General features: G+C 39.0%; 1 protein-coding gene across 2 annotated transcripts; it reads left to right on the forward strand.

Moving 5' to 3' along the window:
- The first annotated feature begins 1777 nt into the window (after window positions 1-1777).
- LOC139658350 (major histocompatibility complex class I-related gene protein-like) lies at window positions 1778-12343 on the forward strand. Of its 2 annotated transcripts, XM_071536457.1 has the most exons (8): window positions 1778-1952; window positions 3256-3522; window positions 7273-7551; window positions 8378-8683; window positions 9329-9427; window positions 9717-9732; window positions 9947-10019; window positions 10484-12343. In XM_071536457.1, exons 1-7 carry the CDS (start codon window positions 1904-1906, stop codon window positions 9981-9983), a joined length of 1053 nt encoding a protein of 350 aa, XP_071392558.1. In that variant the 5' UTR covers window positions 1778-1903; the 3' UTR covers window positions 9984-10019; window positions 10484-12343. The 2 variants fall into 2 exon arrangements, with proteins under 2 accessions (XP_071392558.1, XP_071392559.1); XM_071536458.1 differs by lacking the exon at window positions 9947-10019.
- The last annotated feature ends 6652 nt before the right edge of the window (window positions 12344-18995 follow it).

Raw genomic sequence — 18995 nt, forward strand, 5'->3', positions numbered from 1 at the left:
AAGCAAAGATCAATTCGGTTCAGTTCACTTCAATTCTTTATCCTGCTGTAAGGAACATTTGATTTGCAGACAAAGTTGAAAAACATAACAAATCACCACAATGCAAAGCATCGAGAGAAGTGTCATTTGACCAGAGAGTAAGTCAATGGTTCAAACGCAGAAAAAAATCACTTGTGTGTGTGTGTGTAGGGGGAGATTTTGGAGGAGATTAAGGACGGTGTCTGCCTCGTTAGTACAACTAACAGTAAAATGTGGTTTACTTTGATGAATGAATAAAACACTTATGAAAACCTAGTTGTTGTTTCTCTGCTTATTTATTTGTTACTTGGGGATCATAGTTGTTTCATTGCCTTAAAAGGATAGATTTCTCATCAGCAGTTTGGAGGGATCATTTTAAATCAACATTTTGTAGAAAAAGAAAGATGCCATCCGCACACTTCTGTCAGATGCAAAAGTACAATTTATTCAGCAAAGCTTTCTGTCATTGGACCTTCATCAGAGGATGTCTACACAACCCAAGGAGCAAACACATAACACCTCACCCAGGACTAGAGCTAATTACAAACACCTGTGGATAGGAGCAGCATCAAAGGGTGGCAAAAGGTAGCAGAGTTACAATATTTAGCTCAAAGATGAGGTCCAAATTTAAAGCAGTATAAACAAAATGCACAAAGAAGGCATAAACTTATCCTTTTGTGCATCAGGAGAAAACATTCCACAAGAGGGATTAGGATCCTATATGGGAGTCTCAGGACAAAATGTCATAATTAGAAGGCTGCAGTATAGCCAAAGCAAGGGAAAACAGTGGGAAATAATCTAGAGCATAGTTCTAATATCAAAGTCTTTGTTTAATCCAAAGGGCTGCAGAGTCCCGAGCGTGTGTACCCAAAACTATTCCTGTTGATCAACATTTTGTCCCATAACTTCCATAAAGCCTCCAACATGACAAAGGTAAAGTTATACGTATATTATGTTGAATTGTTTCAAGGCTAAACCCACTGAGGAAAACCGTGTGTTTTACTGTTTGAACTCAGAGCCTAGTCCAGTGTTAAAGGCCTTCTTGGCCCTGTAACAGATCTGCAGTGTGTTTTGATCAGGAGCCAGTCAAAGTGAAAGCCGGGCCGGTCCAGAACAGGACTGATGCTGATGTTGATGCTTCTGTGTTTTGGTGTTTTGTTCTCAGTGGAACATGTTGGAGGTGATGAGGAACCAAGACTCAAGCTCTGACTGACACTCAGCAGCTAAATGGAAAATACAACCAGCCTCTCTGGATATTAATGAACTCTGTCAACACAAACTGAAACATGAGACATCAGCAGACTGGTGATCAATGATCCCACTTTCTGATTTCAACTAAATCAAATGAGCAGTCAAAGATTTTAGCTTTGAAATTACTCAAACCTCAAATTAAGCAATAATTAGGCCTAAATCATTCTAATGCTTAACACATTTTTTTAAATCCAAATTTTCCACCTTTTCTCCCAGGCTCTTTACCAGGCTTTTCTCTATTGTATATAATTATTATAGGAAATATAAGTCACTTCTACTGGCTGCTCACTGTTGTTTTGACCAGTGCAAAACAACATTAGCAGCAACCCTTCTACTGTTGTACTCTTTGTAAGTAGCTCTGGATGAATCAGATAACATAGCTAGACTCTCTCCCTCTCTCTCTGCCTGAGTTTAGTTTCACTTTCAAGGAACAACCTGTAGTCTCCAACTCAGCCTAGTAACTCGTGACGTAACAGCCTTTTCTGAATTTCTATTGGCTAGAATTGAGTTTCTGTACAGCACCACCACGCCAGGAGACTATCTGCGGACCGGAGGCAAAGTTTCAACCAGCGGACGATTTATTCATTATTTTCAAATGTAGACCTACACGACGAAAAAAACAATAACACACAAGATGAAGGAGTTTATTTTGTTGCTCCTCTTCTGTCACGTCGCATCTCCAGGTAAGATCACATTTGAAATCTTTCCTGTAAACATCTAGTTGTCAGGCCTATAACCCCGACCTACGGTTTGATGTAGGCTAGTTACTGCGTAGGCTGAAATCACATTATATTCACATGGCTTTGAGTTTAGTGTTGGTTATAAGCCGTGACTAGTTTTTTTTTTTTAAATTTTTTAAATCTTCCAAGTATTGATTGCTATAGTTACACGGAAAATGATGATTATATAGGCTACATAGCATACATGCCTATTTATATTATTTACTAGCCTACAGCCTGATGTTTTTCAATCAATAGATTACAGTCTACAGTCACAGTCTTGAATCAAATCATTCAGCTTACTAAAATATAATTAGTGTTCTTTGTTTCGTGCGTGATCTACTTTTCAAGGCGCATTAGTTTTAAGGAAGTATAGCCCACATCACGCTGAGCAGTTAAGACAAAGTCAGAATACGTCAAACCGTGTCGTAGGCGAGGGCCGCCAGTCGAGTCCGTACTCACCACATTGGGCTCTTTATCAATATGTGGTGTTGTGCGTTCTTGTGTCCTCCATGACCCATTTTACATAATAAGCACTATCCCAAAACAAAAGAAGACTTGTTGGATGTGATAATCAGTTTTGGATTAACCTGTGTCCACCGGTATCCCCAGGTTTTTCAATACCAACAAAAGCCATTTGAGGTCACTGTGTTCATAGATGTTACCAGCTGAACCCAAACAGCTGACACTTACAGTATATATACATGTATGATGTATTAAATAATGCAACTCCATAATGAGATATCCATCCATTTGAAAAAAGAAAATGACCCCTACTGTGACAAAATTATTGCTGGCATGAAATTAAGGCACATAATGGGTCATTTGTGTTAAAATAATTTAAGTATTTTAAGTATTATACACTATTACAGTTATTTGTGATGTTAAGGCTCATGAATTCCAGGTAGTAACGTTTTAAGAAAATGTATGTTTTATAGGTTTTGGAGTGAAATAACCTTAATTTCATGGCAAAATTTAAGTCTGTGTTAATGAATAATAATATCCTTTCAGAGAAATTATTGAAAACTGTCCATACATTACTCTATGCTCAAGACACAATTTTATGACGATGATGATGATGATCATCATCATCATCATTATCATTATTATTATTATTTGTTTGTTTGTTTTTGGTCCGTAGTAATTGAACAGAAATTTTAACTCTCTGTTCTTCTCTGACTTGACCATTCATTGTTATTACAAAAGTTCATTTAAAAAAATGTAATTCAAAAGCCTGAGTTCCCTACGTTAACTGTTTGTCCCACAGTGACTCACTCCCTGAAGTATTTCTTCACTGCATCCTCTGGAGTCCCAAACTTCCCAGAGTTTGTGGCTGTTGGGTTGGTTGATGAAGTTCCGATGGTTCACTATGACAGCAACACCAAGAGAGCAGAATCCAAACAGGACTGGATGAAGGAGGCAACAGCAGATGATCCAGAGTACTGGGACAGGAACACTGAGAACTTTGTGGGCACCCAGCAGTCCTACAAAGCCAACATTGACATCGCAAAGCAGCGCTTCAACCAAACTGGAGGTTTGTTTATGTTTCCCTTTATTCTGCTAAAATGTTTTTCAACCTGGTTTGTTGTAAAGTAGCAGAGAGATATACACACACACACACACACACACTCTCACACATGCACACACACCCCCTTCTCTCTCTCTCTCTCTCTCTCTCACACACACACACACACACACACACACCCTCACAACACACACACATACACACACACACTCATGTGGACAACATTCTCTCCACAGAGTTTGAATGGACAGAACAGCCTTTTCACTGTTTTCTATGGTATTTTGGCTAGTACACCTTAAAATGGTGTCTATGGTTAGTTGCTATGGTGACAACGGAAATTTGGCCATTAAGGCCGTAAAGTGTGTCAAACTGGCTGCCACACAGCATGAGTGGGTTAGCTTTGTAATGTTACAAGACTATCGTTAAATGAATAAAATGTGACGACTTACCAACAGTAATATAGCGTGATGAAACCCAATCGGTCCAAAAATCCTTCAGTAGCTCCTCGCTGACAGCAAAGCGATGGAGATGGCACAAGACGCCAGTTTTCCACTGCTTGGTCCTTGCTGCAAAACCTCTCACCTCTACAACTTGCCGTAAGTCGGTTTATACAGAAGCTAGCCCAGCGGTACCGAGGAGATTTTATATCAAACACTACACATAAAGATGGCCGCATCTCCAAACATCCAGGAGCATTGATTTGAATGGGAAAGACCATTCTATCCATTCAAATTCTGTGAGACTCTCTCTCTCTCTCTCTCTCTCTCTCTCTCTCACACACACACATCCTCACTTTCTCTCTCTCTCGCATAGAGTACACAAACACACACACTCTCACACACAGACATCACACAAACATTCTCTCTCACATGCACACAACACACACACATATTCAGTCACAGTCAAACAGAATACTTGTCTAACATACTGAAATGTACTGTCACTCAGTAAAACAGTGTTGAATACATTCACAGAGCTGTCGGTGTTAAATTGATGCAGCACATATGAGTGTGTAGTGTTATACTGTGCACACACATATGGGTGCAAACACACACACACACACACACACACATACACACACACACACACACACACACACACACACACACCATAGGTCAGCCTTCACCCATCAACAGTGTTTTATTCACACAGATTCAACTGTTTGATACTGAGGGTTTTCTTCATTCACACACCTGACTGAAACACACAGTCAGACTCAACACACACATTACTAAGACTGAGACTACTGGATGCTAGTCTGCTGCACTGATACAGTGTTTCTGTCCATCCCATAATAACCAACAGAGATTATTAACAGTTTATCTCCACTAGATCAGATTAGAATAACTCTACTGAACTGCCCACAGTGAGTCGCTCCATAATAACTCTACAGTAGAAACCTGTTTATCACAACAGGTTCACAACACACAGCTGATAGAATAACATTACTGGCTGGTTTCTCAAACTACGGAGCAGGACTGTAAACTGGACACAGGCTGCTTCTGCTGGGTCCCATATGACAGTTAGCAGCATGTTTTAATAAACCTGCTGACAGGACAAGATGTTAAATTTCTCATCCAGGTCACAGGTTGAAAAAGTTTAACAGCCAACTATACTGTGTCCATCCCATAATAAATATATAGTAGAACTACAGATTATATTATATTAACTCTACTCTACTGACCACAGTGTGTTGGTCCATCCCATAATAAATCTCCAGCAGTAGAAGCACATTAGATGATGATAACTCTACTGACCACAATGTGTTGGTCCATCCCATAATAAATCTCCAGCAGTAGAAACACATTAGATGATAATAACTCTACTGACCACAGTGTGTTGGTCCATCCCATAATAAATCTCCAGCAGTAGAAACACATTAGATGATAATAACTCTACTGACCACAGTGTGTTGGTCCATCCCATAATAAATCTCCAGCAGTAGAAACACATTAGATGATAATAACTCTACTGACCACAGTGTGTTGGTCCATCCCATAATAAATCTCCAGCAGTAGAAACACATTAGATGATAATAACTCTACTGACCACAGTGTGTTGGTCCATCCCATAATAAATCTCCAGCAGTAGAAACACATTAGATGATAATAACTCTACTGACCACAGTGTGTTGGTCCGTCCCAGTCGGCGGCACCAAGCCAACATCTGCAGGTGGAAATAGTTGTTGGTTGTATGGAATGATTGATGGATGGATGGACCAATCAGGACAGACAGACTGCCTCCCAGTCTCCATAATGGTCCTGCTGGTCTCTGCCTTATTCTGACCAGTTGTAGTAACACACTACTGAACAGACTCACTGTCCTGGCTGACCAGGTCTAGCCTAGTGACTAATCCTAGGCTGAAACTCTCCTTCAGTGGAAGCTTCTAGACCAGCCTCAGGACAGTCTAGTGAGCTTCTGTAGTTTCTCCTAGGAAGAGGATATTGTGGGACTGATCCACTGGCTGCAGGGTTTCAGTGGATGTGATGTTAACTCCAGGACCAGTTTCAGTCTGTGTCTGCTAGTCAGGACTCCACCTCAGTGTGTGTGTGTGTGTGTGTGTGGGTGATCCTGCAGCTCACATGAAGCCACTACCTTCAACAGTGTAGATAAACTGTCTGTTGGTCTCTGTGGTAAAGAGAGGATACTGACTGTGTTAGGATCTCAGTCTGTTTTACAGCAGTCTCTGCCTCTCTGTCTCTCTCTGAGCCGTCCACACTGTCCACATTATGTTTGGCTGTGAGCGGCTTCCATCCAGCCAGTAACAGCAGTAGGTGTAGATCAGTGGTCGGCAACTAGCGGCCCGCGGGCCAAAACTGGCCCGCCTGTAATAGTATCTGGCCCGCCAGATGACACTGAAAATCTCTGATCTTGCCATGCTTTGTGTCGTGGTGCCGTCGTATATTATATTCCTTGCAAACTGCAACAACTTCGTTGCAGATTAGACAGACTGGTTTGGCGTTAATAAAATCAGGTAAGATGAATGCATACTTTTCTTTCCATTCTTCTTTGTACGTCCTACCTTCGCTGTCAACTTTTCTTTTCATTGCTTTTGACAGTGACATTTTGTTTTGCTAATGTCTCTGTGCACACAATGTAACCTCCCGCACAATAACGCGGGTAACGATGTAACGCGAGAGTAACGTACGTCGGATATCCAATCCTGAGTCCATAAAATAATTATTACAATACGTTAGTTAGGCTCAAAGAAGTAGTCATTTTCAAAATGGAAATGATACACATTTATTATTAACTGTGTGGAGAGGGGAAATATGAGATTTACACACATTCATGTCTTAAAAGACAGTCTGTCGGTGATTAAAGACAGCAGTCACATTATCAGCAGGTTACTATTATAAGCTGTTTTATAACGCAGCCACAGAGTGGAGCAGGAGACAAAGCAGTAATAACACACTAATAACAGTCTGTAGCAAATTCAAGTTACTTTATTTTAAACAAATAACTTTCTTAAATTACTCTTTTGTACAATATATAATAGTATAGATTAGGAAAAAAAAGTTTTGTTTGGTAGAAAAAAAGGTTGTGTCCAAGATATTATGTTTTGGCCCACCATTCAGTTGCTTGGAAAAAATTTGGCCCGAGGCCAAACTTACTTGCCGACCCCTGGTGTAGATCCTCTGTTTTGGTGTCTGTGGATCAGTGTGTCTCTGTGGTAAAGATGTGATATCAACCACTGATAGTTGACTGTGCTAGGATCTCACTCTGGTTTACTTCAGTCTCTGTCTCTCTCTCTCTCAGGTGTCCACATTGTCCAGAACATGTGTGGCTGTGAATGGGATGATGTGACTGGAGAAGTTAATGGATATAGCCAGTTTGGTTATGATGGAGAAGACTGGCTGGTATTGGACATGAAGACACTGACATGGATCGCTCCGACACCACAGGCTTTCATTACCAAACAGAAGTGGGATCATAACAAAGCTGAATTAACATACAGTAAGAACTATTACACCACAGAGTGCATTGATTGGCTGAAGAAGTATGTGGACTATGGGAAGAGCACTCTGCAGAGAACAGGTAGAGTCACATGACCTGATGTAGTTTCATGGACACAACAATGTTCATCTGTCTCTTCTGTTTCTAATGTACAGAAACATTACAGTGAATATGAACCAACATATAGAAACCCACTGTACATGTAACTGTAATGTTTTTTGAGTTTACACACATCTGTTTTTTGTCTTTCTGTCCCTCTCTCTCTCTCTCCTCCCCCTCTCTTTTTCTTTTTTCTCTCTCTCCCTCTCCCTTTCTCTACCTCTCTCTCTCCCTCTTTGTTTCTCTCTTTCTCTCACTCCCCCCGTTTCTATCTGTCTCCATTTCACTCTCTCCCTTTCTCTCTCCCTCTCCCCTCTCTCCCCCTCTTTCTCCTTGTCTCTCTTTTTCGCTCCCTCTCTCCCTCCCACCCCTCTCTCTCTCTCTCACCATCTCTCTCTCTCGCCCCCCCTTTCTCTCCCTCTTCCCAACATCCCTCTCTTTCTCTTTCCCTCTCTCCCCCCTTTCCTACCTCTCCCTCTCTTTTTCTCTCTCCCTCTCTCCCCCCTCCCTCCCCCTCCCACCATCTCTCTCTGTCTCCCCCCTCCCTCTCCGTCCCCCACCCCTCCCCCATTCTCTCTCCACTCTTCCCTCTTTCTCTCCTTCTCTTTCTCCTCCTGCCTCCCTCTCTCTCCCACTCTCTCTCTTACTTCCTCCCTCACTCACTCCCTCCCTCCCTCCTCACCCCCTCCTCACCCCCTTCTCTTCCTCTCTTTCTCTCTCTGTCCCATTTCTCCCCCACACACACCCCCTCTCTCCACTCCTTCCTCTCTCTCTCTCTCTCTCTCTCCCTCTCTCTCTCTCTCTCCAGTGCGTCCCTCTGTGTCTCTCCTCCAGAAGACTCACTCCTCTCCAGTCAGCTGCCACGCTACAGGTTTCTACCCTGACAGAGTCATGTTGTTCTGGAGGAGAGATGGAGAGGAGCTTCAGGACCACATGGACAAGGGAGAGATCCTCCCCAACCAAGATGGAACCTTCCAGATGAGCGTTCAGCTGAGCGTTTCATCAGTCAAACCTGAAGACTGGGGGAAGTACGAGTGTGTGTTCCAGCTCTCTGGTGTCAAGAAAGACATCGTCACCAAACTGGACCCAGCAGTGATCAAGACCAACAACCCGGGTAAGACTGGGATCAGAGCTGATGGAGGAGGAGAGACACATTTAGTTTACTTCTTACACCTAACAGTTCATGTGTTTTGTTTCTGTTGTTCTGTACAGGACCGTTTCTCTCCTTGTTGTGGTTTTGTTGTCATTTTGTTTTCTGTCATCCAGTTCAGTTTGGTTTTTGGAAGTCATCTTGATTTTTTTTTTTTGCTTCTTTAGAAATCAGAAATTGTTAGGTGACGTTTTTATCAGTTTTATATATCCAAATGAGCATATTCAATTAAACTTCTCACCAGATTTTTTATATGGTACCTATTTAGTTCCAGCCGTTTTCTCATGCAGTGTATTTTCTGTGTACTGTATGGTGTTCCCAGATAGCTACATATTTTATTCCTCCTTGGTGGTAAATTTGGGTCCAGTCTTGTTTACCATACCACCATTTGGGCAACCGGACAGTTTTTAACTCCATGTGAATATTGAAGGCAACCAAACATGCCGGTCGGTCCACTAAAACACATTAGGTGTCTCTCTTGTTTGTCTGATTCACATGGCCTCCTCTCTATACTTAAAATACTGAAGAGGAACAAAAACATAATCTGATCCATCCAGTGTTATGTGACGAAGTCTGAATGCTCTGTTTTGGTTCCATGTTCTCCTTCAGGGATCAATACTGCTCTTGTCATTGGAGTCGTTGCAGGACTGCTGCTCCTCCTGGCAATCTGCATCACTGGAGTCTTCATCTGGAGAAGGAACAATAATGGTGAGGGACGAAGAGTTTTCTACTCCTCATAAAGATATTTTTACTCCTTTAGCATAGGATTTAGCATACATGCTTGTGGCGGTTTTAGTGTTATTGTTCCATAACTTCATATTTTATGTGTGGTGCTTCTGGTAATACAACGGCCATAAAATGTATATATCACCTTAATAGAAATGACATATCTAATAATAGTGATGCATACATGTAACATAATTTTGTGTTTCCTTTCATAAATCTTAATTTGTAATCTGTTATTGAGTAATAATGTAACCTCTTGTCTGTATTTCAGGCTTCAAACCTGCTAACAGTAAGTTTTCCTTTGATTGTTTTTGGCATCTACTGTACTGTAATGTGTAATATTTGGATCTGTTGCTTGCATTGTTTGTACTTATAAAGGACATGGCAGAATTAAGGCCAGGCATTAGTAATCAATCACTAATCTCTCATGTCCAGTTCTGTTTCTTACATTATTGCTGTTCTTTTCAAGTTAAATTATTTTACTTTGTCGACTTTTTGTAGCTTCGGAGAATTCGTCTACCGAATGTGTTCCTACTAACACACCGCAGTGAGTGCCTCATCATGTGAGAACACAGTGAGTATGTTAAATAAAGGTTTAATAAAAAATAAAAAAGTTAACTATTCTGTGCAGATGTGCACTCAACCAAAGGTACATGACTACTGTACTGAATATTATTTGTGCATACTCACAAATATATAAGCAGATATTCTGTCTTTCCTAAATCATTGATTTCCTTGAGACGAAAACACAATTTAGAGTTTTAATCCACATCCAGCTGCTGGTGAGGATTCAAAAAGCCTTTCTGATAAAACATTTTCTCACTCAGTGTTTCAATATAATTACAGAAAACAGTTGGCGTTGAGTTTTTATCCTAATTCTGATGCACAAAAAAGCAGATTGCATCACTCTATATCTAAATGTTATCTTTTGGTCCAGATATTAATATCCCATACAATATGAAAGCAAATAGTCTGCACAGTGTGAACAATAATAAGTTCAATATTTCACCTTGTCTGTCTGTTAATCTGTCTTGACAGGCGACCAGTGGAGATAAGAAGAGGATGGTGAACTCCAGTAAATTACAGGCATCAAGATAAATTGCAGCAGTTGTTTCTAATTTGCAACAAAAGTGCACATTAACAAAACTTGTTTTATTGAAATTTGAGATTTAAAATTTGCATTGATTTACTCACCAAAAAATAATTTGAGCAACTGGAGCAAGAAGAGACGCTGTCACTCTCACCCTTCCATCTATAAACTGGGAATAAGTGGGTTATTAATCATTCATAAATCATTATAATCAGGGTTGGGGAGTTTCAGATTACAAAAAAATTCAGTAATCCGGTGCACATACAGAAAAAAACAGTAACATCATACATACTTAAATAGCTGATTACTTATTGTGTTATTAAGACACAAAATTGAAAAGAAAAAGCATTTTCTTCATAAAAATACAGAGATAATTTTACAAACATGACTGGATTCTATTAAGAAAACAACCTCAATCCTGATTCTAAACTCTGTAAGCCAGGTGTCAATTCTTAACTAAACATTTGTTATACCTTTGAAAAAAAACATGTATGGCTGTGAAAAAAAACCCCTATAAATTCAATTCATATTCTTAATGAGAGGGATGGATGTACTAATTGATTATGAATTCATTTACAAATGTTAGCTCATACTGTCAATACTCATTCCTCTTAAATGGAAACCCTCCTAAACCATTTACAACTTACAGAAATCTTTACTGTAAAATGAGATTTCCACCATTTAGTTCCTGTGATAAATTGTCAGCTCACATAACAGTAAAACACATTAGAGCGACTATTGAGGTTTTTAAGACCTCTGCTCACAAAACAGCAACTTTTTGCTGATGGAAAAATCTGCTTTTGGAAAAACTTGGCAATAAGTTTAAAGGGAGGAATGTTTGGTTTGATTGGATTTTGATTTCTAGGTTTGAGTATTCATGTAACACAAATCCACAATAGTTAAACATATAGTGTGATTTTATTGTAAAGGTTTTCCCTGGGAATTATCCCATGCTGGAATTTCAAGTTGATAATACAATCGCATGCACACACACACACACACACACACACACAGACACACACGTACACACACACACACACACACACACACACACACAGTCACACACACACACACACACACACTGAGGTGGAGCCCTGACTAGCAGGCACACACTGAACCTGATCCTGGAGTTAACATCACATCCACTGAAACCCTGCAGCCAGTGGACACACACACACACACACACACACACACACACACACACACACACACACACACACACACACACCACACACACACACACACACACAGACACGTGCCCACACACAAACACACACAATGCTTATTTGGCCAAAAAGAAGTCAGTCTAAGATTGATTTTCCAGTTATGTAAATATTTTGATGATATATTTCTTTTATGCAAAGTGTGGTAAAAGCTACAGCTCTTGTTGAATTGTATTCTCCCACCCAAAAATCAAGTTTAAGAAAGAATAATTAATTTGTACATTTGATGTTTTGCTGAATTAAGGGAGAATTTATTGCTTCATTTCTGTCATTTAAACATTTTGACGTATCTTAATTTAAAGTAGGTTGGGATGTGGGAGTTTTTCCTCTTTTTAAGTTTCTAAACACATAGATAATGAATAGGAATGCTTAAGGTATGTTTTGATTTTTGATTACTTAAATGAATTTAGGGATGTGGTAGTTTTGCTGTCTTTGTTGAGTTTCTGAACATGCAGAGAATGAATAGGGATGCTCAGAATATGTTCTGGTTTGGATTACTGAAATGAATGTCAAATTCAGTTGCACTGCTGATTCATTCCTTTTGTACTGCTGTTTGATTTTCAATAAAGTCCCAATAGTCCAAAAGTGTGGTTCTTTTTATTTATTTATTTATTTTAGTAATCCACAAGTCTCCTTTTACTTATTTATCTGAAGGTTTAAAAAATCTGACTGGATTCTATTATGAAAACAACCTTCCTAATCCTGACTAAGTCAAGTGTAAATATTAAGTAGACGGCCATTGTTAAATTAATGAATTCATAATTTATAAAATATTCACAAGGAATCTGTATAAGTGATTAAACATTTATGTTATACCTTTATAAATTCAGTTGATATTCTTTTTTTTATCACTTTAGTCTTTATTTCCTTTATACATACACAAGTAAAACAAAAACACAACATCGAAACATACAACTGCAAAGAGGAGGTTACAGTTTCCAGCTAGTAATGCAGTTTACTTTTATACAATAATTTACATTATTGTCAATAAAATTATACAGTGCCGATGTCTTTTTTTTTTTTCTGTTAAACTCATCTTCTTTCACTCTTAGAGAATAAGTCATTTTTTCCATCACAAATCTACTATATCTACTGTCTATGTCTGGGTGGGTCCGTTTCAAGCCAGTTTCTTGTAATGGCCTTCCCGCCAGCTGTGAGTAGAATTTTGACCAAGTAATTATCTTCCTTCAGCACCACTTTAGTTATACTGCCCAGGTATAAAATGGAACATTTCTTGAAGATTATATATCCTAATACCTCATTCAATACTGAATTCACTCTATCCCAAAATGGCTCTATTTTGGGGCAACTGCAGAAGATATGTGCATGATTTGCGTCTGTATGGCCACATTGCCTACAGCATGTTTGTTGCCTTAGAAGTTGTTTGCTTTTTAATTCCAGTTAAATTCTCTTAATTTATGTGAATTTGTGGATGTCTGTAGTGATACACACATATAATGCCATTCTTCTTCTGAAATCGTGATATTCAATTCCTTTTCCCACTCAATGTAGTTTTAGCCTGACATTCCATTAAACTATGATAAAGTTTAGAAATAATCCTCGATGTTTTTTGATGATATACACTGACCATCACTTCTACCACTGGATTCTTTTCTTCTGGTGCCTCCCTTTTTACTTTTTTATTGTAATATTCTCTCAATAAATGATATCTAAACAAGTCTTGATTCCTAAGTGCAAATCTGTCCTTAAAATCTTGAAAACTTCTTAGGTCTCCGTTTTCAGTAACAGTACAAAATACAGTCATTCCTTTTTTTTTATCCACCCTTTAAATCCACACATCCACACATATGCATGCACACATGACACACACAACATGAAACTTGATGACTTTTTCTCAATGGAGAATATTTGCTTAATTTCTATCTCTTTTGATGTCATTTTAAATATTTTGACACATATTAAACCAGGTTGGTTAAAGGGGTGAAGGACTTTTTCTCTCACAGTTTCTGAAGACATGTAAAGAATAAATAAATAGGAATGCTGTAAATATAGTTTCGTTTTGGATTACTTGGATGATTTGTGGAACATTGGACTTTTGCTCTGTTGAGTTTCTGAACACAGAGAATGAATAGCAATGCTCAAAATATGTTATGGTCTGTTATGGTTTGGATTGCTAAAATGAATATCAAATTCAATTTTTTCATTCATTTTGTACCACTGTTTTGCTTTTAAGTAAAGTCCCAATTGTCTGGTTGTTGTTTTTTTAAATCCCAAAAAATCGTACTTGTATATCTGTGACGGTAGTTAATATGAATATAATGAGTACTCACTATTTTCACAGAGACTTGATGAATACGGTTTCTAACCTGTAGGTGTTGGACTATAAAGACAATAAATGACTAAAAAAAAAGTTGGACAAACTGTGTTACTCTTGATCCCTGAAGAAGAATTTGTCTTTTCACTTGATGTGAAAATGATGATGATGATGTGTTCGTTCTGCACCTTTTTTCAAATCAGTCCTCGCGCTTTCGAGTGGCCTAGTTTGTAAACCTGAGGGAGAAAAACAACAAAACGACTCGACAGTATTATGAAGGCACAAGATCTTGAGAAAGTAGGACCCTGGACAGAGGAAAGGATAAAATGACTTGGGCTTTTTCTCTTAGAAGTCACATTTTGACTGGCTACAGGACACCAGAATGGCCAGTATTGGAGGCTGACCATTCATGAACTGACCGACATATTGAAGCTGTCTACCAAAGTGACATATTGCTTCTAGAAAGAACCCACTTCAGTTCCATTGCAAAGTATAGTGGGCTTTTAGGGAGAAGGATCTAGCTGCAGCTGCTGCAGACTCGCTACAAGACAGTACAAGAAACGCCCCCCACCCATGGATGTATTAAACTATGTAGCAATGTACTAATGTACTATGTACTAATGTAGCAAAATGTTTAAGAGGACGACGTAGGCTGTTTCTGACTGCAGAAATCCCCATTTAATGTCCATGAATCAGTTAATGCTGAGGTGGCAAAACAAATAGGTAGGGGGCATGCAGAGTTTTATTAAAAATATAATTTCCTTGTCACTTTGATATAACAACAGAGTACTTTGCATAGAACTTGGAATTGAAAATGTCAAATAAATTTTGAAATAATGTAGAGCAAAAAATACCCCAGCATTTCTGAAGTTTAAAAACTATTGGTTTACAATTGGGCTAATCCTAAATAACTAATGAATAACCCCACCACCACAATGCTATCGTCATTGTAAGTTTCTTCTATACATTTTCTTATTCCTCTCCTGTAGATTCAATTTCATGCCCATTTCAAGAAGGCACAAAATGTAGTTTTCCCAGCTACACTAGCTGAATATGTAGGTACTTTTCCCCCCCTCTTTCAGTGTGAATTAATGCAGTTAACATCAACATCAACCGCATCTGCATTGTCACTATCACAGTTTCTTGGAGGGGGTTCTATGATTAACATGTTTTTAGTTATTAATCAACAAGAGAAATACCATTTCGGTAAAACATCAAGACTTTTATTTTCAAGGCTAAGAAATTCTACCGGAAGTGAGTTTCCTTATTGTGGCTAGTTTCACGTAGCTTTACTTTGCAGAAGGCAAAAAACATATAATTTCCTATGAAAACGATTGTTTTTCAACTTGCCATTGATATAGCTTGCTAACCACATAGCATAGCATCAGAGTCAACTTAGCTACGTTAAATTGCTAACCAAATAGCATAGAATCAGCGGTCTTTTGATAGCCAGTTAGCTTCTAGCGATCTCCTCTGACATGAGTTTGACATACCCGCCGAAAAGCTGAAGGGGGGCATTTCTTGTACTGACGTAGCCTGTATGGGGCGTTTCTTGTTCTGTCTTGTAGCGAGTCTGCAGCTGCAGCTAGACCATGAGCTAGACCTACTTGCTTTCAGGTGAGGTTATATCTCCTTTGGCAGCCATATTGGAGGTCCTCAGCACTTGGCAACAGTGGCTGTGAGCAGCTGGTTGCATTTCTAAATTTTGACTCGGCCATCTTAACAGACTTCAGTAGACATGGTTAATTCTGTGCTGTTTTTGACTGAGAACTGGTCATTTCATCACTGATACACCTCATTGATTTTGTGTTTAGTTTAATGTCAGTTTAATGTCTGTTAAATTGTATCAGGTTAGCTAACTACCACTGGTAAACACATCTGATTTGTGCACTAGCTTACATATCTAGTAGAAGTTAGTAGTGGCTAGTAGTCACATGTTAATATTAACATTGATTGCTTTGCTGAATTAGCCTGCTGGCTCGTTAGTTACCCAACAAAGACAAAAACCAACAGACTCCTCTCAAATTACAAATTGCAGTGCTTTGGAGTAGAGACTATAGGGCTAAAGACAAGACGGCTTCCCAAATTTTAGAAACAAATGTACCTCATCAGAGAAACAAAACATTACTGAATTGACCTACATCCATACCACCTCTATCTTTTTCAGGTGTCTCTCTTTTTGGCAGAGACGCCTTTTAGCGCAGTTGTGATACTGTATGTTTAGTCATTTGCACACAGCTGTTTCTCCAGTGGATCTCCATGATAGCAGTAGTCGCTGAGCCTGGTGTCCTGAAATTTTGTGACATGAGCACGATGTCTTTTTAAAATGCAAATACACAGTCGGTGCACAACAGGTGACAAAAATATGTTTTTTTCCACCACGAAAGGTTTATGTGAGAGAGGCAAGACTAGAAACAGGTAATGTCCTGACATAGAAATAGTGCGGTGAATGGACGTATACATTTGCCTTCAACTATGAAGATCTAGGTTTGATTTCCAACTCATACCAAGATCTACTGAAAGTTTTCATTTTTATCTTAGCTTTTTCTTATTTAACCATGACCAAAGCCTTTCCCTAACCTTAACCAAATTGCTTTAGTTGCCAAAACCTAAGCCTAGCCTTAACCCTAACCTCAAGCGCAGTTGTTTACTTACCTGAACTGAACTATTTTCACATGATCAACAGGTGAGAGCGGTGTGTCTAGTTCATGCTATTTTCACATAATCTGATTTGTGTCCCACATCATGTAATCTGTGTTCGTGAGAGTTTGTGCTCATTTCATTAAAATTCTATGAGGCTGTGTTGGAGCGCTAGGACATTTGTGATGAAACTGCAAAGCCTCTATATCAGGTAGCACAGACTCAGCTATAGCCTATACCTGTGACGATTTAAACTGGGCTGGTTTGGCTTCTTATACTGGGAGAGAAATGGTTCTGTGTAGCACTTCATGTTCTTACTCCGCCCTTCCTTGGACAGTCATAGTTTGAAGAGTTACTTTCCAAAATGGGATATACACAATTTGGAGAAAAACAAAATACACCTACTCTAACAACATACTTGATAGCACAAAAGTAAAACAACTTCTGGTCCTTTTTAAAGGATAATAGCTGACTTGTAAAATTAAAAAGTTAGAACATTTTAACACTTTAATGGACTCAATTCCAAAGAAACTTAATGATGAATAATTTGATGAATAAAAAGATTTTTTTTTTAAATTGTACAACATTTTTAAATTGTACAATTGTACAGCACTTCTAAAACACGGGATGGCCTGGTGTCACACACAGCAAGAAGGTCCTGGGTTCAACTCCCGGCCCCGGACCTTTCTGTGTGGAGCTTGCGTGTTCTCCCCGTGTTCGCGTGGGTTTCCTCCGGGTGCTCCTGGTTCCTTCCCACAGTCCAAAAACATGCAATTCAGGTGAACTGGAGACGCTAAATGGCCCATAGGTGTGAGTGTGTTTGTCTGTTGGCCCTGAGATGGACTGGAGATTTGTCCCTGCCTTCTGGCCAGTGCATGCTGGGATAGGCTCCAGTCCCCTGTGGCCCTGTATAGGAATAAGCTGGTAAAGAAAATGAATGAATTCACTTCCAAAACACAGTATGTCCAATTTTGGAAAACAAATTATTGTCTTAAGTTAATCATTCATTATGTGTATATTATAAAGTATCCATTCCATAAAGTACTTAAGTTACCCACCCTCCTTTAAAAAGTACCATTATTTATTTTACCATTACTTTTTTGGTCAATCATTTTACAAGTGGTAGTGTCACTTTCCCCCCCCCAAAATGGTAGATATTTCATTTTGTGAGGAAACCTTTAATTTATGGACTTTGCTCCAAGAGTGCCAAGGTTGATCTGATCTAGGGTCAGGCTCAGAACAAGGCCTTCCTGTATATCCTCTAATATCAGTAAAGAATGAACTCTAAGCTGTTGTGGCTTTCATGCTGTGGCTACCAACACGTGTGTAGTATCTGAAAAGGTTTCTTCAAAGTATTATTAATAGTTAGATAAGCAGCCAATTCCATGTTGTGTAAAACATGGCTACCTATGCTTTATGGGAATCATCAGCACGACCTGAACAAGTCTTTGACCAGTCGGATTGCTTAGCTGGAAATACTTGTTGTATATAGTAGAGTACAATACACACACTCGCACTCACACACACACACACACTCATACACATGTAGTGGGGCATTATTCACTGGTACAGTTATATACACGGGACACACATACACAGATTCTCTCTCTCTGTCTCTACCATTATTACTATATTACTAACTTAAAAACCTAACGCTCCCTTGCACTCATCTCCTCACTCGCTCTCTATGTCTCTCTCTCGCTCTCACACACACACACACACACACACACACATTCACATACACATTCAGTCACATACAAACAGAATACTCCAATATTCTACTATTCTACTATCACTTAGTGGAAATAGTTTTTAATGCATTCTCACAGCAGTCAGTGTTTAGTTCAACTGGCAGAGATAAAGTGCAGACACACACACACACACACACACACACACACAGTGTCCCCCCCCCCCCCCCCCCAAAAAAAACCTCCCTGTTGATATCCATGACATCATCACTAGTGACCAGCTTTCATCCATCCAAGACTGTTTTATTCACTTAGATTCAACTGTGTGATAAGATTAAATGATAACTCTTCTGACCACAGTGTGTCCATCCCATAATAAATCTCCGGTAGTAGAAACACATGCGATATTTCTCGGAGCTAATCTTTACTAATCAGCACAATCCTAGGTTCCTAGTTAGTAATATTGATCGTCTTTTCATGCAAATTGATTAATTGTTAAACTTCAGTATTATTTCATTTACACATTAAGTTAACACAATTAGAGAATGTAGAAGAATGACTGTTTTGATCATAGTTTCACTGTTATCTACCTACAATACAGATAGTCACAATAAAAGTATTTTCAGATTTGGCT

This window comes from Centroberyx affinis, unplaced genomic scaffold, assembly GCF_046629955.1.
Source record: "Centroberyx affinis isolate AG114_WGS23_722 - 3 ecotype Tasmania unplaced genomic scaffold, CSIRO-AGI_Caff_v1 ptg002873l_1, whole genome shotgun sequence".
Lineage (NCBI taxonomy): Eukaryota > Metazoa > Chordata > Actinopteri > Beryciformes > Berycidae > Centroberyx > Centroberyx affinis.